The sequence below is a fragment of the Acartia tonsa genome, chromosome 6 (genome assembly GCF_053477335.1).
Source record: "Acartia tonsa isolate MP-2025a chromosome 6, ASM5347733v1, whole genome shotgun sequence".
In the NCBI taxonomy this organism is placed as follows: Eukaryota; Metazoa; Arthropoda; class Copepoda; order Calanoida; family Acartiidae; genus Acartia; species Acartia tonsa.
In genome coordinates this window covers 51387896-51414612 of record NC_137265.1, presented here as the reverse complement: position 1 = coordinate 51414612, position 26717 = coordinate 51387896, and the positions used below count along the sequence as shown (strand labels likewise).

The 26717-nt window shown below is 33.3% G+C and overlaps 2 protein-coding genes across 5 annotated transcripts in view; one reads left to right on the top strand and one right to left on the bottom strand.

Annotated features, from left to right (window-relative positions):
- LOC145322902 (uncharacterized) overlaps window positions 1-21213 on the top strand; it is a 33882-nt gene extending 12669 nt beyond the window's left edge. The window contains exons 10-19 of one of the 4 annotated variants that reach the window (XM_080165251.1): window positions 14230-14325; window positions 15177-15239; window positions 15388-15438; window positions 16113-16193; window positions 16664-16759; window positions 19664-19726; window positions 19860-19922; window positions 20092-20190; window positions 20314-20412; window positions 21049-21213. In XM_080165251.1, coding sequence (XP_080021377.1) covers window positions 14230-14325; window positions 15177-15239; window positions 15388-15438; window positions 16113-16193; window positions 16664-16759; window positions 19664-19726; window positions 19860-19922; window positions 20092-20190; window positions 20314-20412; window positions 21049-21152 — 815 coding nt within the window. In that variant the 3' untranslated portion in view covers window positions 21153-21213. Of the gene's footprint in view, window positions 1-14229; window positions 14326-15176; window positions 15240-15387; window positions 15454-16112; window positions 16194-16663; window positions 16760-19663; window positions 19727-19859; window positions 19923-20091; window positions 20191-20313; window positions 20413-21048 lie in introns of all 4 variants that reach the window. The other 3 variants (XM_080165250.1, XM_080165252.1, XM_080165253.1) reach the window with 3 other exon arrangements.
- A 1943-nt stretch (window positions 21214-23156) lies between these two features.
- The window catches only part of LOC145323417 (beta-1,3-galactosyl-O-glycosyl-glycoprotein beta-1,6-N-acetylglucosaminyltransferase 4-like), a 35514-nt gene continuing 31953 nt past the window's right edge, over window positions 23157-26717 (bottom strand). Inside the window, exons 15-17 of the mRNA XM_080165832.1 lie at window positions 26358-26411; window positions 23632-23697; window positions 23157-23239 (exon numbers count right to left, since the gene is read on the bottom strand). Coding sequence (XP_080021958.1) covers window positions 23180-23239; window positions 23632-23697; window positions 26358-26411 — 180 coding nt within the window. The 3' untranslated portion in view covers window positions 23157-23179. The remainder of the gene's footprint in view (window positions 23240-23631; window positions 23698-26357; window positions 26412-26717) is intronic.

Here is a 26717-nt window from a genome sequence, read left to right as displayed (position 1 = left end):
AACTAACCTACATGAAATATAACAGATTTTTATACTATTTAGCTATTTCGTATGTTTTCATTTTGTTTATTAGATATTACTCCGCAAAAATAGATCCTTCCCCCCTCAACGTGCGTCGGAATAATTCTAAATTACAACATCAATGAAATTTAATCGATCTATTAGTTTTTAAGATAATGCAAAAAACGAACAAAACCGGATGCCATATATATCGTGAAATATGAAGCTAATTGCAATACCAACAAATTCTCTTTAATAAACATGCGAAAAGCTCAGAGAGTACTCAATAAGAAAATTTTGCCAAACTTACCCTTATCTTAAAAACTAAGAAAAAAAAACACATTTTTACATTTTGTACCATTTTTTGTGTTATAAATAATTTTTGAACTTATATAGGACTTATTTTAGTTGGACAATTTCCAACATGCGGATATTTGATTTTATCAGATTTAAGCAAGTATAGCCAATTTAACAATGTCAATAATACGTTCTTAGATTTTAGAGTTCTTCAGCTTTGGCCCCAAATTATTTCAAAAAACATATTATCAACATGGGTTGATATTTAAAATATAGGTGGCCCAGGATGTCTTTGAAGGCTGGCAGGTCAACTTTTGTCTAAATTGATGGGTAGGAAAAATTGAATTGTTGACCCCTCCGGACCAGTGTGCATTGGCTGTTATCATAATTCCCTCGCTTCTCATGGGCTAGCTGCCGCAGACACTCACCTCCATCTTGGTTTCACAGATTCACTTGCCAAAAAATGTTGTCGGAACACTCATCTCCTGATTTTTGGAAGAAGATGGAAGTAAGTTTTGATAAAAAATTCGAGGAATATGATAACAATAAAGCCAAGGTAAGGCACGACAAAGTTTTTAACACTATCTCTAGCCAAAACAAGGAAATAGACGAGGTCAAAAAACAATTTTCAGAACTAAGTGAAAAAATCTCCGTACTTGAACAAATTGATAATTTTAAAGATGCTCAAATTTCGGGGGAAACATTAAAAGCGATTAAGGATAGCATAGCAGTTTTTCAGAGAAAATTTGAGTCACAAGTAAACAATGATGACAATTTTAAACGTTTCCAATTCTTTCAGAACTCCTGTCGCGAGCAGCGTTCGAGATCATGGAGCCTGTGCGTGACAAACTTTCAATCACCACACTGCCGGGAAAAAATCACGCTGTTCAAGATCTACAACACACTGATCCTGCCCTCCCCAAAGGCCACCCATCGCAATGGCCTCCTGGATTTCGTCCCCCAGTACTGGGGGGACGTAATCGAATACGCTCACCATTTGCCCTTCAACCCCAAGAGGAAGGAAATCCCACAGGCTATCTTCAGATTTCATAGTCGTGTCTACCTACAAGCGTTTATGATCTCCAAGCGTCCAATCCTGGAGGAGTACACAGCCAAGGTAAACCAGTACAAGACAGCTAGCCAGAGTGTGTCCCCTGCCCCTTATTACCCAGGGAGGATGCTAAAAGTGCAGTACGACGCGACACGCTTGAACAAGAGCGTCCAGACGTTCCTGCACTCCACCAAGCTGGTCTCCCGTACGAAAATTGGGGGAGAAACTGTTGCCTTCCAAATAAAAAATGGATCCAAATGGCAGAAAGTGCAAAATCCGTATGCAGAAACACTTATTGGTATGACTAAACCAATACCTGGCACTGAGAAGTTGTTCAGCACATCCAACGAGCCTCCCATGATCAGATACAACAATGTGCCGTACACAGACAGAGGATCATTCTTCCCCAACTTAAAGTTCTGCAACCTTCTCATCACAGAGGACGACTTTGAAGAAGATTCAGAACCTCCTCCCAACACAGCCAGCACAGATGAGTTCCCGCCCCTGGAGCCAGCCACCGCCCCCAACACGGCAACCGATGAGAACGTGGCTGTTCCCAACGTGCCAAATCTAACTCCAACAGCAGCGCCGAACGTAGCGCCACCACCAGTAGCAACCGCAGCAGCAGCTCCAGCCCCTGCTGCAGCAACAGCCTGCCCAGCAGCCAAGGAGACTGAAGCGGATCCATCTAAACTGCAACCGCCGCAGCAAAAATTTCTCCCTGCAAGAACTGCAAAGAAAACAAATGACAGTAAGATAAATAAATAGATAGATTTCTTAAAAAGACGTTAATTGATCATTAAAACCATACTGTCCTTATTACTATTATTAGTATTATCACAGCTTTCATGCCGTAGTTTTTTCTTTTTATTGGAACCTGTCATCTTTTGTCAATGAATTAAAAAAAACAACAAAAATACACAGAATTTATCTCTACTTACCTACCTACCCTCAATATCAACACTTAGATTAAAATTATTTTATTTATTTTGTATCTAACAAATAATCATGGGGGTGGGGGGGAAAGAGTAAAGAGCGGAGGAACTACATCCCTTTGTTAAATGTTATATCTATCTCACCATTATTATTATTGTAAATATATTTATGTTTTATGTATGCTGATATATATTGTTTTTCACTTGTTCCCACTGGATGATATACGTGCTAATCCTCCTGCAATAAACCTAGACTTCACACCAGTATCCTACAAACCTTCCTAATGGATTAAACGAACAGGTACCTACTAACTTAAATCTAAACCCAACACTAGACCTCCTAAATCCTATTTATGGCCAACATTTTGATGGATTCAACGACGAATTTGGTATTAATTGTGTATACATGTCAGAAAATGAAGCAATAACTAAATTAAAATCTGTCAATCGATCAATTCTAAATTTGATGAACTAGTGGCATGCATAGACAAATTTCATTGCAAAGGTATAAGGCCCAGCGTTCTTGCGTGTCAGGAACTCTGGGCAAATACCAATGCAAACTTTGATGTGTATAATATTGAGGGCTACAATTGGCATGTCAGCCTCAGAAAATCGCAAAGGGGGGGAGGGGTGGGATTGCTCGTTCAAAAACATTATAAAGTAGTAAGACTGTTTGACAATATCTCATTCAAAGAACGCATATGCGAATCTATCTGTCTCAAATGTCACACAATGGTTTTAAATTCGTTGTATTGAATACTTACAGACCGCCTAATCAAAGTAGTGCTGAACTCGATGAGTTCTTTGAAATTTATCTAGAATTACTTGATAGGATCATGTCTCTCAACTTACCGTTCTTCATTGTTGGCGACATCAATCTTGACTTATTCAGGATCGGTGAAAACAACAGTCCAAGTATGCGTCTACTAGAATCACTAAATTTCAACGGCATTTTGAATACTATCACCAAGGCCACAAGAATCACAAAAAATACTTCTACTTTGATTGATATTTTTGGCGTTGGTAATTTTATTCCAAATCTCATGCTTTCTTGTCTCCTAACCTCCCAAATAAGTGACCACCTGGTGCTGATAAACGCCTATAGAATTAATGCTAACAAAAAACCAAAGCAATCTGATTCTTACAAAAAAAGATTGCTGGGGCGATGATAACATTAATTCATTAAATGACGCGCTTTTCAGCACTGATTGGTCCAATGTACTTAATCAAAATGACGTCAATGTTGCCTATGACAATTTTATTGTAAGGTTTCTTGAGCTGTACAACACTTCATGTCCCGTTGTCAAAAATTTAAGGATCCAACCCCAACAACCCTTTATGAACGAATATCTTTTACGTATGCGTGAACACAAGCATACCCTTCATGACAATTTTCTCAGGGAAAGGACAAGGGAAAGTGAACTGTTGTACAACTCTTATAGAAACTCTTACAATAGAAATGTTAGAAGTCCAAAACTTGAATATTATAGACAAAACATAAGAAATTGCGGCAGGGACAGTAGAAAGTTATGGCGTTGTTTAAAAGATAACTTAGGATTTGATCAAAAAACTGCTGAGTGTTCATACTTAGAGGTTGGGGACAGAAAAGTAGAGGGTGACCAAGCTATCGCAAATGAGTTTAACTCCTACTTCAGTCAGATTGGAACCTCCCTCAGACCTGAGATCCCAAAAACAGACAAAAACTTTGCCGAGTATTTACCACCCCCCATTCAAGATTCAATCTTTTTTTAACCCCTTTACCCCTTTAAAGTAATAAACTTAATCAGAAATATAAGGCCCAAACGGTCCACAGACATAAATGATGTGAGTATGTTTTTAATCTCCCGTTGTGCGGATGTAATCGCACACCCCCTTTCACACATCTATAACCTTTCCCTCCAATCTGGCATCTTTCCCAATGGAATGAAAATCAGCAAAATTATAGTACTTAACAAATCAGGTTCACTCAGTCAGACTGATAACCATTGCGGTATCAGTCTGATTGATAACTTTTCAAAACCCCTGGAAAAACACGTATGTGACAGCTTGGTAAACTTTTTAGATGAAAAAACTTCTTCAATTGTAGGCAATTTGGGTTTTGGAAAAATATTTTAACCTACCACAACGTCCTTGACCTCTCGAATATGATCACTCAGTGCCTAAGTCGAAATAACTCATGTTTATCCATTTTTTTGGACATACGTAAATGTTTCGACATGATCCCACGTAATTTGTTATTTGAAAAACTAAAAAACGCAGGGATTAGGGGATTGCCTTTACAGTGGTTCCGCAGCTACTATAACAATAGGCGACAGAAGGTATACTTTAAGGGGCTGTTTTCATCTACGTTAGAACAAATACTCATAGGGGTTTTACAGGGGTCAGTTCTGGGACCAATATTATTTTTGATTTTCATCAACGACCTTGCAAATTGCAGCCCAGAAATTTTTATCAATCTTTTTGCTGATGACGCCCTAACCTTTCTGGAAAGGAATTCATTAGCAGAATTAATTGAACTTGCAAAAGTAACTATCCCAAAGCTGACCGCCTGGTATAACGCAAATGAGTTATTGATCCATCCCCTTAAAGGGCGAATATAGGTTGAATATAATATGGGCTCAAAAAAACCGTGCAATTCCATAGATTATAAGTAACTTTAAGATATTGATATATCCAAATGTATAAGTCTGTTATAGCTTAAAACCTGAACATTCTCAGGATAAATTTATGTAATAAGTGTGGTTCCCTAAGAACTCCAAACACCCTAGCATCACACAAGGCTTCGGTTTAAGGTTGAATTAAAAAGCTTTCGTTAAATGATAGTCGTAATAAAAGTGGAAACCAGTTATCAATCTATTTTTTTGTATTGTGGATTGTTTCTTCCTTGACAATATTCCCCAACAAAGTGTAAAGTGTATGAATTTTATTTTTAAAAAAAACCTTTACAGGAGAAATTTTATTTCATGTAAGTATGAAAATTATATGGTAATTGTTATAATTAATTTAAAGAGGACAAAAATAATAGGTGAATAGTGTTTTTTTTTCTTATATTTTTTTCTGGAGAAAATCTGGCGATCGGTGCGTTTGTGTGTGTGTGTTGAAAAATGTGTACTAGGGTAATTATATCATCAAGAATTAACCATTGATCTTTATACAGAAAAAAAAACTTTAAAACGTATTATTTACCCTAGTAATTACTCCGGACGCAAATTGACGCAAATTATTTTATGCTTTTTAAAAAATCAATAAAATAGTATATAATATAAAAAAAAATAAACACTTTAATTATCAATTAAGATGCATGCCAATGTAATAGTCAATTAAACTTAAGAAAAATAGTCAAAAAAGTCTTGTAAAGGGCTAAAATAAACGATTTTGTTGACTTTCTCATTTATCATATGTTGAAGTAAAAGCAAAAATTGCAAAATCTACTTAAGGATTTTTTTGATTTTTTAAATTTAACATAGATATTTTAAAAGTATGTAATGGCACCTTTCATATAAGCTCATATCATATTGAAACTATATTCGCCCTTTAACCCATTAGTGACAATAGGGTCATAAACGACGCACAAATTCAAACCTATACAATCACTCTATTTTTGTCTGTTGCGTTGAGTGTGTGTGTGTAACCTACGGAGTAAATCTTCAAGTTGCGCCCTCTGCGAGCGCTCGGACGTGAGAGCAATATGTAATCAGTTGCGGTAGAACCAACATGGCGGACCCCCAAAATACTGAAGAAAATTTTCGTACCAGGTCTATCTTTGTTATTTTAAAGAATTAATACAATCTTATTTATAATTAATTATCACATTTATTATATATTTTTAGTTTCTGCTTCGATTTTTTAAATTTTAGTTTATTTACATACTTTTTTTTGATGAAATGTCATGTTCCCTTAACGACGCATTCGGACCAATCATTTTTGCGTTGCGTCTATTTTGTACTATACCGGACCAATCATTTTTATCGAATATACATAATAGCAGTGTAGATACCAATGGTGTCCAAGCTTTTTTTATTTGAGGGGGGGGTAAAAGTAAAAAATTAAGCCTACAGCACCCACAAATTCATTGGGGGGGAGGGGGGAATCTTTATATCATATATATAAGGACGCCCAAGCTCTTTTTACTTGGGGAGGGTGGGGGGTAAAATTTAAATTTTTGGGGATTCTACTGCACCCTTATATTCATTTGGAGGGGGGGGGGGTAATTACCCCTTTACCTAGTGTCCAAGCTTTTTTATTTGAGGGGGGGGGACGGGGGGGGGGGGTAAAATGTTAAAAATTAAGCCTACAGCACCCCAAAAATTCATTGGGGGGGGGGGGAGGGGAAACTCTTTATATCATATTTACAAGGACGTCCAAGCTTTTTTTATTTAGTGAGGGTGGGGGGTAAAATTTGTTTATGGGGGATTCTACTGCACCCTCAAATTCATTTGGAGGGGGGAGGGGGGTAATTACCCGTCCCCCCTTTGTCTGTCTATTTATCAATAATTACCTCCAAATAAAGTTCATTTACTCTACAACTATTAAATGTATGTATGTATAATATATCTGTCTATATATAAAAAAAATTGCAGCCAATTATATAAATAGCGCAGCTTCTCTACAATATGATCTGTCTGTATGTTCATGTATATAATCTTATATTTCAGTATAGCTTTTTTATCTAAATTAGTAGCAGTGCAGCTACTCTACAAATAGTGTATGTCTTTATGCCAATATATATTTAGAATTGCAAAATAGGTGTCATGGGATACATTAAAAAGCACAGTTACTCTTCAATTAGGGTATGTCTGTACATCTGTCCGTCTGTTTGTCCATAATTGCATACAAATGAAATAATAGCTACTCTACAACTAGGTAATGTATGTCATCTCTCTCTATATATCCAAAAGTGCAGCCAATTATATAAGTAGCTTAGCTTCTTTAGAAATAGGGTCTGTTTGTAAGTTCATATATCTGTATCTGCTATTGCTAATTTTTAAAAATTTTTCAGGGTTAATCTGACAGTTAATGAGATTGCTGACTATTTCGAGGATGAAGAAGACATATCTGGAGAAGATTCAGGATCTGACCAAGAATGGCAACCTGCACAGTACCAGGACAGCAGTGCTAGTGATGAAGAGCCAGAACACCACAACCAAGGTCAAACTATGTCCTCAGGTAGCACTGGAAACAGAGCTGTAGTACATGAAGAATCTGAGATCAGGGTTTATATAGATCCCCCAGAGGAGTGTGCTGATGGTGACACAGACAAAGACTCTGATGATAGTGATGAACCAGATGGCCTCATTCATCACTTCCCAAGACGGCTCTTGGAAAGTGGAGCACAAGCAAGAAAAAGAAAGAGGTCCGGCATTGGTGGAAGGAATCGTAGGTTAGAGGCTGACGAGGTTGATCTGGTGCCTAGTGAACCCAGGAGACCACCACTAATCAGATCTTGGGAAAGGGATAATCCCAATCTAGTTGGCAGTAAGGTACCAGAGTATGTAAAACCTGTCATTGATGCTGATGCCCAAAGCAAATTGGAGAACACAAATACAGCTTATGAATTCTATCACCTATTTCAACCTGACAGATTTATCAATGAAATTATTTACCAATCAAAGTTGTATGGTGTACAAAAGGGCTACACAAAGTCGGTTGAAAAGATCAGTGTAAGTACGTACAGGTGTACTGAAGCTATGCTTCTCCATTCAGGATACAATGGGGTTCCAAGAAGAAAGATGCTTTGGGAACTCAAGAAGGACTGTCACAATTCTCTTGTTAGCGAAAATATCAGGAGAGCTGAGGTTGATGCAGTTTTGGCTTGTTTACATTTTCGAGACAACAGCAATCTCAATGATGATCCTTACTTTAAAGTGAGGCCTATCTTCACAAACTTAAACCAATGTGGACAATGGATCAAGAAGTGTGCCTCCACTGGGTCTTACAGCGTGGACGAGACCATGGTGCCCTACTATGGGCGCCATGCCTCCAAACAGTTCATCCGCAACAAACCTATCAGATTCGGTTATAAGGTAATAAGTTTTAGATAGATAGATAAATAGTTGTTAAAAGGTTATATATTTCTTAGTAAGATAAATAGATTTTAGATAGATAGATATATAGGTTTTTACATAAATAGAGTGGTTTGAGATAGATATGTAAATTATCATAGATAGATAGATAAATAAGGGATCTACAGGGATAAGACAATGGCCAATAAATTGATGTATATTCTCAGATTAGATAGATAGATAATTAGGTTCTAGATAGATGGTTAAATCAGGGATCTAAAGTGATAGGACAATGGCTGATAAATTGATGTACATTCTCAGTGATGACAAACAAAATTAGCCCTTCTGTTGATTACAAATTAGTGGTTGAAACTAAAGAAAGCAACCAATCAATTTTCAGTAAAAGTAAAAAGATTGTTAAACTAACAAATAAATACACGTTTTTATAAGACTTTGGGGACTAGTATATAATTCACATACATAAAAGACTTTGGGGACTAGTATATAATACACATGCTTAAATATTGTATAAATCAAATTAATTATTTTAAAATATTTAAGGTGTGGACATTGTGCAGCTCTGAAGGTGCTGGTATCTCCTACGAGCCCTACTGTGGCAAATCTACATCTGTACAGGACCTGGGACTTGGTCAAGGGCCAAACACAGTTTTACAATTAGCCTCAAATGCCAAGCTTGTTCATGGTGAGGAGCTTATGTTTGATAATTTGTTTACCTCCTTTGATTTACTGACCAGACTTTCAGAGAAAGGCTTAGCAGGAACTGGTACGGTTCGACAAAACCGTTTGAACAGAGTCAACATCATAAAGAAGAAGGACATGGAGAAGAAAACAGTGGCTAGGGGCACCTCCGAGGCTGTGTTCAACGAGGATCAAGTCCTAACTTGCTGGAAAGATAACAAACCTGTCTACATTGCATCAAACAAGTATGGGATGGAACCATTTACAACCTGTACCCGTTTCAACAGGACTGAAAGAAGAACTATCATTATTCCTGTCCCATCCTGCGTCCATCAGTATAACTTAAAAATGGGAGGTGTCGACATAATGGACAATATGGTTGCTTGCTATCGCATAAAATTCAGGAATATTGAAGATATCATAAATATCTCATGTATTTTTCTCATTTCAAGACCTTGATAAAGATTTTTAAAAATATTTTTGGCAATTTACAATACTAGGATTTTAGTGCAAGCAATTTATTTGTTATCTGGCAAAATTATTTGCTAGATATTCTTCAAAATCAGTATCCAGTACAATCCTAGTTTTTTACCTGTATTCACATTTCATTAAGATTTGTTAAATTTTCAATATACAATATTCAAGGATAAAAAAGTGGTGGTTTGCCCTGTACACTTGGTCACTGAGTGTAAGTGCTGTAAGCGCCTGGAGGCTGCGCCAAGCTATCAGGAACAAGAGTGAACCGTTCTTGGATTTTTTACGGGAGCTCTGCACAGAAATGTTTGAAATTCATGGATCTTCCCCACACAAGCGCAAAAGCCTCCCGCCAGCCGCCAATATCCGCGAACTCCAATTTGATGGTTATAACCATTTCATTGTCGGCATCTTTGATGACGCTGGGAAGCCTCACCGCAAGAACTGCAAACATTGTTGGTCCACCATCCATAAGAGGTTGAAGGTTGTCTACAAGTGTGAGAAGTGTGATGTGCCTCTACATGTCCATTGTTTCAAGGCAGGGTTGATTTTGTTGATAAAATTCTTAAGATCATTGGAATAAAATGTTGTATTGGTTCAACTTTAGTTTGGATTATTTGATAGGTAGGAATTAATCTTTCTAAATCGATTTGCTGTTTATGGGTCATCATCATTGCCATTTATCTCTTCTTTCCAGAGCATAGGCCACGCACAATGGTTCTCCATTTATCTTTGAATTGGGCCTCAGTAGAGGCTGTTTATGGGTAGAATGTCTTGATTTGTTTAAGCTTTAAGCGTTTTTTTGTTGTGGTGGGTGGGTGGGGGGGGGGGGGACTGGAATTGTCATATATTGGATATGTTTGTTCAAAAGAATTGTCAACAAAATCATATTTTTTTTTACTAAAGCCATATCATACACAATAATTATCTTATGTATTTTTTTCCATTTTTTTTCTCATGATGAATAAATATTTTTTAATCAAATCCATAGTGTGTTATTGTTACTTATTATGTTATTATTTACAGGCGGTTATGTATAGGTTGAGCATCTAAATATATCAGATGTTAGTGAATGAAACACTGTAAGCCAAAAATGATTGGTCCGATATAGTACAAAATAGACGCATAGGAAAAATGATTGGTCCGAATGCGTCGTAAACGACGCAAAAAAAAAACTTCTTTGGTATGCCACAAATCAAAAAATCTAAAAATACAAATGTCTTACAATCCCTTAAGGAAGCTGTGTTTAAAATTTCAAGCGATTCTGACGACAGGGGGGAAGTTGGGCACTAATGGGTTAAGACTAAGGTCATGGTATTTACATCCCCCAGAGAAAATCTTACCCCTGAAGAAATCCAATTAAAAGCAGAATTTGACGTCCATATAGACATGAATAACATAGGTGAAAGCATCCCTGAAAAGATTACCAAATTAAATCTTGTAGATGACAATAATGAAGGTTTTGTAAAGCACTTAGGGGTCAGCCTGGATACAAAATTAAAGTTCTCTTATCACTTAAAAAAAGTACATGCAAAAATTTCAAAAATCATATATTCTATGCGCGTCATGCGCCACTTATTAGATAAGAAGCACTTAAAAATTTTGTACACCAGCTATATTAAGGCAAACATTGAATACTGCTGCCTTCTCTTTACAGCCTGTCCAGCTTATCTTTTAAACCCCATTTTGAAAGTCCAGAAGGCAGCAGTAAGAATAATTGAAAACTTACCCAGCAGATCACACACAGCAGAATATTTCAAAAGCAATGGGATTTTGCCCATTAATTTACTAATTAAATACAATGTCTCAAGATTTATGTATAGGTACCTACATGGCTTACAGCCTGAGATTTTCAATAATACCTGGGAAATCTCCAGAGATCGTCACAGGTATAACACAAGAAACATAAATAACTTTGCATATGTACATGGAGCAAATAGAAACTTTTTATTAAACTCACCTTTTCATGCCTTCCCAACTATATTTAACAGCCTTCCCAACAACATTAAACAAATAGAAAATGAAAAGGAATTCAACAGAAAATGTTTTACCCACTTTTGAAACCAAATAGATTTTACGTAGGTACCTATAAACTTTAATCTACAAACTTATTTATCATTGCTGTAAGTGTTCAATTATCTATGTTCCCACCTTATACTCAAAAATTAAAAAATAGGATCTGTAAGATACGTCTACCCACCGGGGGGGGGGGGGGGTATATATAAGTGCTTTACATAATACTTCACCATATTTTTTCTTTTTACTTCATTTCTTACTTTGCACCACTATTTTACAGTCACCTATCACCCTATTCATTAAACATCATCCAAAACAAATTTTCTCCATCATTCACCCTCTCATTATTACATTATTTCATTATTTTATCGCGACATGCCCAAATTTCGTTCCTGTCTCTGCCAGCAACAAAATCCTTAGCACGCAAACCTAACAATTATAGAGTAGCATTGGCATTACTAAAGTATTAAGATCACCAAATATTTTTCGGATTTTCGGATACTCGAAAACGTTTGCCGAAGTAACCTTAACCCGCAACCTAGTGTCTTTATTCTGTTATCTTTCTCCTATCCAAAGCAAACACAAAAATAATAAAAACAAGACACTAACCAATTATTTATTCAATTAATTATTTATTTTATTTTGTTATTCAATCCTCTCTAAAAAAAAAATTTTTCTGTCATTTTTATTGCGGTTATATAGGTACAGGATTCTATTGGACAAATATATAAAGAATGGGTGGTTGTAACTAAATTATTTTTTCTTTTTTTTTTCACTACAAATTAGGTCACAGCGTATGTATTCAATCACTCTGTCTCAAGTCTCTAGTTCTCTCTCTTGGTCCATTTCTTTCTTCCTGGTCAGTCATCAGTTAAGTTAATCGGTCAGTCATTCCTCAATCAATCAATCCTCAGCGGCATCAATCACTTCTGGTAGGTATGTTGATTGGCGCCGCGCATTTAGAACCTGAGTGCATCTTTCTGCGTACACAGCAAGCCTTTCCTCGATGATAGGAGTGGCCACCTGTATACGCCACAAAGTACACAACCAACAAAGTAAGTGGCTGTCTCACAAAGATCAGAGAACGAAACTCACTGATCTCGTTATAGAATCCAGTCAATTCAAGGTAGATTTCATCCTCAACACGAATCTCCCATAAGTAAAGCTCAAGCAGCAAAGAAGCGTTCCAAAAACGCTCAGATAGGGCATGCCAGGGACTGGCCGCCGCGGTCAGAACTCTAGTGCGCAGCCGCCCAATTGTCGTACTTGCCATCCTTGTCTAGCTCCTTGTCCTTTGTCACTGTCTTTCCTATGCCCTTAATATCTTATATCCAAAGAATCTTCACTTTAAGAACAATAGCATTAAACTGATGTGTTTTAAAAATAGAAATCTTTATAAATACCTTCTCTTCCAAATTCAATTATGCAAAAACCCATCTCAATACCAAACTTAAATAAAAATTACATCTCAAAGTAACAAAGCCACTCTATAACTTATCTATGACTTACCTAAACCCAAGATATACTACACTATAATGTAAAAAACTTGTCAATGCACACAACACTACCTTACAATAGTAAAAACATCTCTAAATCAGTTTTTCTTTAATATTCTTCTTTAATATTTTTTTTAGTTTGATATTTTTTAATTTTCTTAAGTTTCCTTGACAACCCATCCTAATCTAATCTATTAACTTAAATAGTGTACTTTCAATATAGGTACATCTGCACGCCTACCGTGCATATGTATTCCTTGTTATTGCAACCCAAGATTAAATTTTAGCAAAAAATCCATCAAGCCCTCAAGTTTTTACTTAATGTAAAACACCTAGTATGTAAATTTATTCTTATTTAATAACGCCATCAGGAATGTAGGAATAAAGTGTTTGGTCGGAAATAAGTTAGCAGGTACCAAAGAATTGTAGGATTAAATCCCATGGGATTAAAAATACTCAATTCAATCAATCATTTAATCCGGGGAAAACTAGGGCGGTGTGGGTCGCAGTTTATAACGGGAATAAAAACGTGGTTAACTTCCACGGCACCGGTAACATAATTGTATTGGTCTTATTTTTGGAAACCCCGTAAGGATTCTAGTGGGACGACTATTAAGATGGTATATTCAGCATACCCTAGTATATAGTAACTTATATATGTCATTATTATGTAACTTTATCCAATTTGTTACAAATATTTCTAAGCTAAGAAACGACTTGGTAAGCGCCGTGCAGAACTGCGGTTCAACAACCCCGGCTGGGGTTAAGCCATCCACTCGCTTCTCAGCTTGCTCAGTGTTCAATTGTAAAACTATCGTACAGTAAAAAAATAAAATGTAGGTGAACGGGGAAGGAGAAGTTCACTACAGCCCTGAGCTAGGTACATAAATAGATATCATGTATCGTAACCTAAAATACTAATAAATTACTATCATTGCCATATTTTATGAAAGATATGTATTAATAATATGAAAAATAAACATATGCAATCTCTTTCAGGAAGAAACCTAGTAAACTTTATTAATATGCAATCTCTTTCAGGAAAGAAATCAATTAGTTAATACAATTGTAACTTTATTAGTAACACGCCCTAATTATATGCACCTTAGAGGAAATAAATCTTATCTTATCTTATCTAAGAATGTACATGGTAACTATATACTTTGTCACAATATCTATCTATCCATAAATCTATAAATTTATCTCTATGTCCAAAAAAAACAAAAAATATATCATACATTCAATATGTCTATATCTAGGAGGGACCAGTCTTATGTTGGCTGCAATGAATGATCGAGACACAGTTAAGATTCTTTTAGAAAATGGAGCTGATGTCAACACTAAGAATGCATATGGTAAGTTATATAATTTTCACAAAATAGACAAATTTATCTCTTTGACACCCTAACCAGGTTTCTAACTCAATCTTAGCCAATTCAGCATAAAAAAAGACAGACCCATCAAACATTGAGATATGACAGGTCTCTCTAGTTCTTGATGTTTGATAGATCTTTCTCTTTGATGCCAAAAGGGCTAAGATTTTGTTAGAAACCTGGTTAAGGTGTCTATAGTAAGATATTGACATGCATCATCAAAAATATTTTTTACATTATGGGGGTCTATCTACAAGATTTTAAGTAATTAAGATGGTTTGTTCTTTAATTAAAGACAGTGTCATCATGTCTCAATTCTAGATGAGTCTGTCTTTTTCATGCCAAATTGGCAGGATTAAGTTAGAAACCTGGTTTAGGCGTCTATAGAAAGGTCTTTATATGCCCCATTAAAAACTCTAAACTTTATGGGGTCTATCTACAAGATTTCAAGGACTTTAGACAATTTATTCTTTTTTAAAAAAGACAAACTGTCTTGATTTGTAATAAAATATGCACTCTCCAAATAGAGAAAATTTTTCCACAAGGGCTAGGTCTCGAGTTGTAGTAATCTGGAGAGGTGAGTATATTCAAAATTCAATATTGTTTTCTCATTGTCATTGCTTGGACAGACATAATTTGAGTCATTTTTTATTAGTTTTTGAGTTCCAAACTATTATTGACACAATATCTATCTATCCATCCATTTCAAGATTTCAAGGACTTGGTCATTGCTTGGACATAATTTGGGTCATTTTTTATTAGTTTTTGACCAAAACTGCAGGGTTTATATTGAAAAGAGTGAAGTTTTTTTTAACACCCTTTATTTATATCAGGAGAGACCAGTCTTACTAGATCCGCACACAGTGGTAACCCAAACGTAGAAAAGAAAGATGAGGGTGAGTTCCAAACTATTATTGACACAATATCTATCTATCCATTCATTTATGTGTATCTGTGTTTATCTAAATTCATATAACTATTCTCTAAACAATAAAATTGATTAATTCAACAAATTATTATTAATCATAACATTAATGCATCTAGGTATTACAGAACGAGATGACTCTGGAAAATCGAAATTACTGACAGCAGTTGGTGATTTCCTACATGGTTTTTTTCTATTACCCTTTAAAGCGTTATACTCTTATTGTCACAATATCCATCCATCTATTTACATTAATCTCTATATATATAATACTTACAAAAGTACTCTAAACCAAATCCAACATATCTATTATGGGTTTTCAAATTTCAACCATTAAAAGATTTTAGAACCATATAGGCTAAAAAGTGAGCAGTTTTATCATAACCAATGAATGTTATAAAATAAAAAAAAATTACTATGTGCTGATTTTCTGCTCAGCAATCAATCAATCACTTTTTTAACCAGTTTCTGGCACACATGCTTCTGATAAAGATAAGGCCTAGATTTTTTTGGTGTGTTGTCTACTAACCTAAAGAATAAATTTACATCTAGTGTATTTTATTTTTTTATTTAAAGGGGGGGAGGGGTTCCCCTACCCACTTTGTTATAATTCTACAAAAAACTGTAAACTACACGTAGATAGGGCTTGTGGCATGCCTATAGGTAGGTTTTCATGGGTGCTGAGCTCAAAAATTCTACCAAAAACAGTGAGGGTCCATCCATATGGCAGCTGGGTAACAGCAGCAGCTCAGCCATTTTTGGAGATTATTTAAGGATATCCATACATTGAATATTTCAGTGGAATTATATTTCTTCAATTAACAATTAACTTTATGTCATTTAGAAGGTGAGACAGAGAAAGAAAAATTTTATGATAATCCTTTTCTAACATTACCCCCAATTTGCCATGGAACGTGCAATGCAGGTATATATACACCATTCCTATTAAAATCTTATGATCCTACTCCTGCAGAAGATAACAAATAGTATATTCAATCCCTTTAATATCATGTGAAATTATATTCCTATCTTTAAATTAGGGTCAAGGGATATTTTGTTTTCATTCGAGACCAATACAGAACCTAAATAATCAAAATTAAAAACAAAAAATTTACAACAAAAGTTGAAGGTAAGGAAATGATTACCATTAAGTAAGATCCTTTTGAGTAAATGCATTTTTCTACACACATCCCTATATGTGGTTTATAAAAGACTAGAAATACAAAAAATATCCTTATGTAAAGATAGGATTTAATAAGATTTTCTATCTGCTAATATAGGTGATAGAATATTCAAGATTATCTGCTAATCTTACTATTAAGGAAACAAATTATACCTCAAAGCATTATATATAGTGTTTAGAAGTCTAATTTACTTACAAGATTAATATTTTAGGATTCTCATTATTGCTTTGTGATGAGATAGATAGAGAAGCTGTCTGTTTAGATGGTGGTAGATGTTGCATTACTAGGGGTCCCAGACCAAAACCAGGTACATAGATAGATAGATAGATAGAGATAGGTTTTCAAAATACTACCAAAAACAGTGAGGGCCTATCCATATGGCAGCTGGGTGACAGCCACAGCTCAGCTGTTAGCCATTTTTAAGATATCCATACATTGAATATTTCAGTGGAATAAAACTTCTTCAATTAACATTAAACTTTATGTTATTGGTTATATTACTAATAACACTATTTTAATTTCTAGATTTAGTTGTTATAACAGCTATAAACACATAAGGAAAAAGGATAAGAGGATGAATACTCACCCCTTTTTCATTGTAAAATACTACTTCCCCCCTAGTAAAATAATTCGTCTGCTATTAAGCTAAGCCGCCCACAGCTTTTTGCATCGTAATAACTTATTCTATATATGTTACATATTTATTATCATTATTCTATAATTTATTAGGTTTTTAATAAAAATTTTAAGAAAATATTTAAAATACAATTTGAATTAGGATCTTAAATAACAAACAGCCAGGGGCGGCTTTGGTGCGGCAGAAAAGTTTGTTACACCTAGTTTAAAAACGGGAGGATTTACATTTATTGATCAAAATTATTTTTTTTTTAAATTAGCTTAACTGTAATATTTAAATCTAATTAACATAATAAAACTTTTAAATGTTTACTAATAAAAAATTTATAATTCAGCTATAAGCCACCAGGATCTCTAGTTGTCTACTTGAAAGACATACACAAAAACTAAGGATAAATATTTAATAAAATATTTCAAAAATGTATAATATAAATTAGTGAATAATCTGTAATGCTATCTACGTTTTTTTCTAAGACAATACTCGTTTTTACAATATTTTTAACATTTTCAAGTGATATTATTTAGCCCTCAGGGTTTGGCCCTTTAGTGACGAAAATCCAAAACAAGAAAAATACAGACAAAATAAAAATAGATGAACACTTTGATATTCTAGTTCTACATCCAAAGCTAGATGGCATTGAAAAACTGACTATTATGATTTACAATCAAGTTTTTATATTAATTTGTAAAAAACGTTTATTTATTAAGAAATAAAAGTTAAATAGACTGCAATATAAATCTTAAAAACTAATAATGTGTGTAATGATTAAAGTCAGTAGCAAAGTTAAGAGTAATTGATAATGATAATTTTATATTCTTTTATCAGGTTTTATCAGAATTGATAATATTTCAAAATATTTCTATATCATCCTATAAAAATCAGATGTATGCTTCAAACAGCAACTATAATTGTCTTGAAATTACATCTAATTTTAAAATATTCCCATTTTGAAAAGTGGTGGAATAACAATAAAAATTCAGCGCGGCAATTGCTTAATATAGGCCTCTAGGCCCACTGCCTATTTTAGTCCTCCAAATACCTTGATTCCTCTCTTTTATTATTTTCTCTATGTATAAACAGCTGAAAACAACTAAGAACAGCTATCAACAACCAAAAGTATATGTTTCAGATATGGCTTGTGACATATCCAGGGGTAGGGTTTAATAAGTGCTGAGCTCAAAAATACTAACAAAAATAATTTGGGCTCATCCATTTAGAAGCTGGTTAATGACTGCAGCTCAGCTGACATGATGCTAATATCCCTTTTTCAATTTCTAGATTAAGCTGTTAAATAGCTGAAAACATCTAAAATCAATTGAAATAGCTATCAACATATATTTTTTAGATATGGCTTGTTACATGTCTATGGGTAGGTTTTCATGGGTGCTTGAGCTTTAAAATACTACTAAAAACTGTTGGGCCCATCCTTATGGCAGCTGGGTAACTGCTGCTGCTTAGCTGTAAGCTTTTCTTGAAAGATATCCAAATATGTTTTATGAACATTTAAGCTTCATTCCATTTAACATGTTGCTCATAACATTTTTTTTAATATCTAGATATAGCTGTTAAATAGCTGAAAACAGCCAAAAACAGCTGAGAACAACCAAAGGTATAAGTTGCAGATAGGGCTTTTGACATGTCGAGAGGTATATTTTTATGGATAGTAAGCTAAAAAATACTACCAAATATAATGGGGGCCCATACATAAGGCAGCTGTCAAATGGAATTAAGTTAAGAAACAGCTGAGCTACAGCAGTTACCCAGCTGCCTTGTGGATGGGCTCCCACTATTTTAGTAGGTAGTACATTTGGGCATAGCAACCAATAAAGTCTGCTTCTTGACATGTCACAAGTCATATCTTTAACTTATTCTTTCAGTTGTTGATAGCTTTTCTCAGCTGGTTTTCAGCTGTTCAACAACTAAACCTAGACATTTTAGTAGTGTTATTAGAAATATATCCAATGAAATAAATTAATGCTAATTGAAGAAGTTTGAGTCTCAAATATTTAATCCTTAAATAGTCATAAAAATGACTAACCACTGAGCTGCTGCCATTACCCACCTGCCATATTGATGGGCTCCTACTTGTTTATTTAAAGTATTTTTGAGCTTAGCACCTAGGAAAACCTACCAAAGACATGTCATAAATCAGATCTGCAACATATACATTTGGCTGTTCTCGCTGTTCTCAGACGTTTTTGGATGTTTTCAGCTGTCAAACAGCCTAATCTAGAAATTGAAAAAAAATATTATTAACACATCAATGTTAATTAAGAGAGTTTAATTCTACTGAAATATTTAAAGTTTGAATATCCTTAAATAGAAGTTTTGAGCTCAGTACCCATAAAAACCTACCCCTAGATACATCACAAGCCATATTTTTATTGTGTTATTAGTTTTTATAAAAAATTTATTTTGTTTTTAATTTTAGCTACTGGTGCACATAGTAAAACATTTTTTTTCAAAAATTTCAAAAGATTCCTTAGTTATTATAAAAATTCACACTTTTTAGCCTATATGGTTCTAAAAATCTTTTGATGATTGAAATATGAACACCTGTTATATCTATATCAGGAGAGACCAGTCTTACTAGTTCCGCACACAAGGGTAATACAGATGTAGTGAAGAAAGATCAGGGTGAGTTCTAAACTATTATTGTCAAAATATCTAACTATCCATCTATCTATTTACATTTATCTCTGTGTATATAATTCCTAAAAATGTACTCCAAACAATTAAATATATTTTAAATTCAACATATCTATATCAGGAGAGACCAGTCTTACTAGTTCAGCACACAGGGGTAACACAGATGTAGTGAATAATGATCAGGGTTAGTTCTATGCAATTATTGTCACAATATCTAACTATCCATCCATCTATATATCGATGTACATTTATCTCTAATATCTATTATTTATTATCTCATTGTTTAGGTATTTATAAATATTTAATATAACAAGAAAATATATATATTATTCATTTAATATGTCTATATCTAGGATATACCAGTCTTATGATGGCAGCAAAGAATGGTAACACAGATACAGTTCGGATTCTTTTAGAACATGGAGCTGATGTCAATTCTAAGAATGTACATGGTAACTATATACTTTGTCACAATATCTATCTATCCATAAATCTATAAATTTATCTCTATGTCCCTATCAAAATTATCCAAAAAAACAAAAAATATATCATACATTCAATATGTCTATATCTAGGAGAGACCAGTCTTATGTTGGCTGCAATGAATGATCACACAGACACAGTTAAGATTCTTTTAGAATATGGAGCTGATGTCAACACTAAGAATGCATATGGTAAGTTATATAATTTTCACAAAATAGACAAATTTATCTCTTTGACACCTTACCAAGGTTTCTAACTCAATCTTAGCCAATTCAGCATAAAAAAAGACAGACCCATCAAATATTGAGATATGACAGGTCTCTCTAGTTCTTGATGTTTGATAGATCTTTCTCTTTGATGCCAAAAGGCCTAAGATTTTTTTAGAAACCTGGTTAAGGCGTCTATAGAAAGGTCTTTATATGCCCCATTAAAAACTCTAAACTATATGGGGTCTATCTACAAGATTTCAAGGACTTTAGACAATTTATTCTTTTTTTAAAAAGACAAAACTGTCTTGATTTGTAATAAAATATGCACTCTCCAAATAGAGAAAATTTTTCCACAAGGGCTAGGTCTCGAGTTGTATTAATCTGGAGAGGTGAGTATATTCAAAATTCAATATTGTTTTCTCATTGTCATTGCTTGGACAGACATAATTTGAGTCATTTTTTATTAGTTTTTGAGTTCCAAACTATTATTGACACAATATCTATCTATCCATTCATTTATGTGTATCTGTGTTTATCTAAATTCATATAACTATTCTCTAAACAATAAAATTTATTAATTTAACAAATTATTATTAATCATAACATTAATGCATCTAGGTATTACAGAACGAGATGACTCTGGAAAATCGAAATTACTGACAGCAGTTGGTGATTTCCTACATGGTTTTTTTCTATTACCCTTTAAAGCGTTCTCCATTTAAAAATAAATGTGTTTTTTTGTAAATAATTTGTTATTTATTTATCATAAATTTAAATATATTAATATTAAAATATCTAAAACTGTTTTTCATATAATTTTAATTTAATTTTTTATTCATTTTAATTTACTTTGACTGGTTGTGTCAATATAAATAAACAGCTCAAAATAAAACCGAATTTTTTGTTAAAAAATATGACAATATTTTCAAAACTATTCAAATCAACTCAAAAGAGCATATTCAATACCTGATAATTTCAGCTGTCAATCCTTAATAGGAATAGAGAAAATTACAGAAACCTTAAAATCTAGCAACCTTATTAATAGACAAATCTTAATAAAACTTTTTGAAAATCCCTGAAAACTTCCTCCCTCTATCTTGAAAACAAGTTGAGATAGTCAAGAAAATTTAAAAAATAGGAATCAGTCTAGCACCCCCAAATAATATACAGATGAACAAAATAATGTATAGATTAGATGGGCATATGTCATAGGAATCTTCACTAAAAATTTCACCTGTCTATTTTTCACATAGGTAGATAGATAGATATTGACGCAATTCAGAAATAAATATTGGATTCTCAGACTTTACTTCTGGATAGATAGATAGATAGAAAGATAGAGATAGATAGATAAATAGAAAGATAAATATATATATAGATAGATAGAAAGTATAATATTGAAGCAATTCTGAAATAAATATTGGATTCTCAGACTTTTCTTCGGGATAAATAGATAGATAGATGGATAGATAGATGGATAGATAGATGGATAGATAGATGGATAGATAGATGGATATATAAATGGATACATTGATAGATAGATAGATAGATAGATACAGAGATAGATAGATAGATAGATAGATAGATACAGAGATAGATAGATAGATAGATAGATAGATAGATAGATAGATAGATAGATAGATAGATAGATAGATAGATAGATAGATACATAGATAGATAGATAGATAGATAGATAGATAGATAGATAGATAGATAGATAGATACAGAGATAGATAGATAGATAGATAGATAGATAGATAGATAGATAGATAGATATATAGATATATAGATATATAGATAGATAGATAGATAGATAGATAGATAGATAGATAGATAGATAGATAGATAGATAGATAGATAGATAGATAGATAGATAGATAGATAGATAGATAGATAGATAGATAGATAGATAGATAGATAGATAGATAGATAGATAGATAGATAGATAGATAGATAGATAGATAGATAGATAGATAGATAGATAGATAGATAGATAGAAAGATAGACTTTTCTTCGGGATAAATAGATAGATAGATGGATAGATAGCTAGATACATTGATAGATATATAGATTAGATAGATAGATAGATATGTCATAGGAATCTTCGCTAAAAATTTCACCTGTCTATTTTTAATAGGAGCCGAGAAAATCATGTTTCCTTCACTTTGTCTCTGATAGACGGACGGATAGATGGGCAGACGGATATTGTGAATTATAAAGTAGCTTTTTTAATAAAAACTACATAGATTAACAAGTAAGAAAATCCCACACTTCTTGTTTCATATCTGGTCTAAATATAAACTCATGTAAAGATGCCCAAGATGCTGCTAATCATTTCATCTCTTCTTACTTAAATGATGTTATTACTAACTAAGACAAACCAAAAAATACTAAAAAAATTACATAAATTTGAATTAATAAAAAATACACTACAATAAGGAATTTTAAAGTATCAGGTAGGCTTATATCATTCTTCTTCATCTAACTAAAAGGAAGCCTGTTGGTTTCATTAAGCTTTGTGTAACTTAAAGCACCGAAATTGTATTTTTTTTAAATCAACCACTCAACTGTAAGACTTCGCAGCTTGCAAAACAGCATAGAAGGGTGTTGTACCAGGTCTATTACATTTTAGATATTTAATTTAAATATCTAAAATTGTACTCTCAACTCTGTATTCTTTAGATTCAAAATAAATGAATATGAATGAGAAAAAAACAAAAAAAAATTATAATTTATTAAATAAATATTTTTAAAAATGTTGATTTTGATTTAATATATCCAACAGGCATGGTGCTACATATTTGTCTACCTAAATATAACAAGGATGACAACATCAACAAAAGCATAGATTAACAAATTAGACAGTTAGGTAAATTAACATTAATAACTACTAATCTTATATTCTATATAAGGGTGGGTGGAGTCGACAATCCACCACATTCAATTTTAGTTTTAAAAAGAAAATATAAATTTTTTTGAGTGGTTATTTTTCCCAGGTGCGAATTTTCTAAGGAGGGTGTTGGTACCCTTCCTCAAAACAGTTATAAATCTTTCCATGACCCATGGGAAGCTACTATGTAAAGGAAAATCATATCGATTTAGTGGTTAGCGTTAGTAGAACAAACAGACATCCTGTTACTGTTATATAAAGATTATTTATTTAGAATTACTTAGAAATTTCTGAGAAAAAAAATGACTTACTGATGTAATGAATTTATTCATAATCAGATGATCATTTATCTGTTTATCCAAAATAAATGGTAAATCCTAAAATAATAATAGTTATTTATTGCATCGTATTATAGACATCTTAGAATTAAAATGAAAAATTATGAATGACTAAAACCATTTTCATTAGTCCCGAGAAGCCGAAGGCTAAGGCTAACAAAATTGCTTTTAATTTTGTAATTTTCATTTTATTATTTGTATAAAAATTATCTGTAATACGATGCTATACATGATTTTTATGTACAGCTCAGAAATAGTTTTAATCCATCAGATATTAATCAGATTCAAAGCAAAACTGGAAAAAAATAACTTCTTGCGCAATGATTTTTTAAAGAAGCTAAAAAAATAATAAATGAAGTTATATCCTTATACTAAAGTAACAGGATGTTTGTGTGTCTGTATGTTTGTGTATTTGTGTGTTTGTGTGTTTGTTTGTACCAAAGGATCTCGCTAACCGCTGAACTGATCGGGTTCTTCTTAACAGGGTAGCTTTTCATAGGTCCAGGGAAGGTTTATAACTATTTCCTTGGGGGGTGAGACACCCCCAACCCCCCAAAAAATGAAAAATCCCCCCCAAATTTTTTTTCAAATTTTTTTTATCTTAAATTAAAAATTGGGGGGGGGGGGGGGCACCCCCATAATTTTTTTTTACTTTTTCTTTTAAAATCTAAAATAAGAAATTGGGTTATAAATTCGACTCTCCCCTCCTCAAGGGGCCCTAAAGGCCTCTAGGGGCGTAGCCGCTAGTAAGATAATAAAGGAATGATATTTCCAAAAGTGCAGCTATTTTCATGACAAAAAGGGATAATCATGATCGATAGGAGCGAAGCTTTTTTTAAACCACTAGCAGTCGTTATCATTTCAGAATCTCCTTTTTAAAGGGTCGATCCGTCAGTCCATATGTCTTTCCATAACGGTTAGACATGTTAGAGTTGCCCTATCTATTGTAAACTTTGCATGATGGTTCCTATATTATTTAGGAACGTTTTAGAAAGCGTAGCTTCCTATATAATCGTTACAAGAAAGTCCATTTAGAATTTTTTATTCTATTCATCTGGTTTTTGGAACAATATCATAATTTAAACAATAATTAAGTATGACATTTTACGGAATTTAAAAAAAACCTAGCATTACCGATAGACAGACATAAGGACAGTGACTATCATTGTGTACCTTCCCAACTAAAAAAGTTGTGCATTTGTTCAGGGAGGGAGGGGACATTATGCTATTTCCAACACTAGTCCCCAAAGTTTAATAATAATTTTTTCTTATTTGTTGACAAACCAATTTTGGGGACTTTTATAGAATTTTGATTGGTTGATTCATTAAGTTTCATCTACTAATTGTAATCTACAGAAGGAGTACTTTTGTGTATCATCATTAGGGATGTACATGAATTTATCAGACAGTGTCTTATCCCTTTAGATCCCTGGCATTTGTAAGTTTGTTTGCACTAAATTATAAAATAGCCAGAATTTGTTAAAAACTTTTATACAGCTTTTCTATACTTTTCAAGAGCAATGCTTATCATCTACATGTAGGCTAGGTTTGTCCGTCCGTCTGTACGATCTTAAAGGATATTTATGGTTGCTAATTTGGGCATGTCATAACCATCTTAATCTATATTCAAAACCAAAAAGCACCAAGATATTTTGTAATCAAAGCAAACCCAAAACAAAAATACAAACATTAAATAGACAAGAACTAAATGAACCAACCAATAAAGGGTAATGATAAAAGTCCCCAAGTTTGTTAAGCCTTACCGAATAAGAAAACGTTATTATAAACCAATTCCCTGGCTTTTTGACCATTTCTTTCTGAAGTAATTACATGTAAAGTTCTCATCATTTGTATAGCTGTAAAAACTCATTTTCATTTCACTTGGAAAACTATTGCAAACAGAGAGAGAGCGCGAGAGAGAGAGAGAGAGAGAGAGAGAGAGAGAGAGAGAGAGAAGGAGAGAGTGAGAGAGAGAGAGAGCGAGAGAGAGAGAGAGAGCGAGAGAGAGCGAGAGACAGGTATTAAGTAAAGGAATTCTTCAGACAAAGGTTGTGCAATTAAGGGGTCGGTTTTTCTTTTTTGCAATGATATATTCAATCCCAAGATAAGTTTATATTTACTAGGAAAGGAGGAGACATTGGAATATAATTTATGCTGGTTACAATATACTTGTCAATCCATAACTAATCTTTTAAATAATAAAATCATAAAATGGTTATGACATAATGACACAACCTTATTATAGAATAGTTATGCTTCAACCAAGAAAGTACTAGAACCATACATTTTACATTTTACATCATCCTTGGTTTGATAATAGTTGACAGTTTCTACTCTGCTTGCAACTTTTAAGTTTAGCAGTATCATGGATCAATGTCAAGTGGAAATAATTTTGTAACAAAGCTACTATATAACTACTTTACTAGTTGCTTACCCCTTGCCTCTAGTGGAAGACAGAAGATGTTTAGAAAATAGCATAAAACCAACCCAAGATAATAATAAAGCCTTCCTGGAAAATACAACCAATTCGGACCAACAATTTCCAAACAAGATACTAAATATTGGTTGGTTAAAACTAGCCTTGTTTAAAATTGTCAATTAAGATTATTAATCTACAAATCTACAGAATTAGGTTAATTTGTTTCTTATAAATGGGGATGTACGTTCAATTTATGGATTTATAAATGGTAATTATTTACCTGAAGAGTTAATACACAGATCCAGTTTCTCCAGGGTCCATGGCATTCCTCCTTCTAGATAGATAGATAGATTGAAAGTTAGATAGATAGATAGATAGATAGAAAGATAGATAGATAGATAGATAGATAGATAGATAGATAGATAGATAGATAGATAGATAGATAGATAGATAGATAGATAGATAGATAGATAGATAGATAGATAGATAGATAGATAGATAGATAGATAGATAGATAGATAGATAGATAGATAGATAGATAGATAGATAGATAGATAGATAGATAGATAGATAGATAGATAGATAGATAGATAGATAGATAGATAGATAGATAGATAGATAGATAGATAGATATGTATAT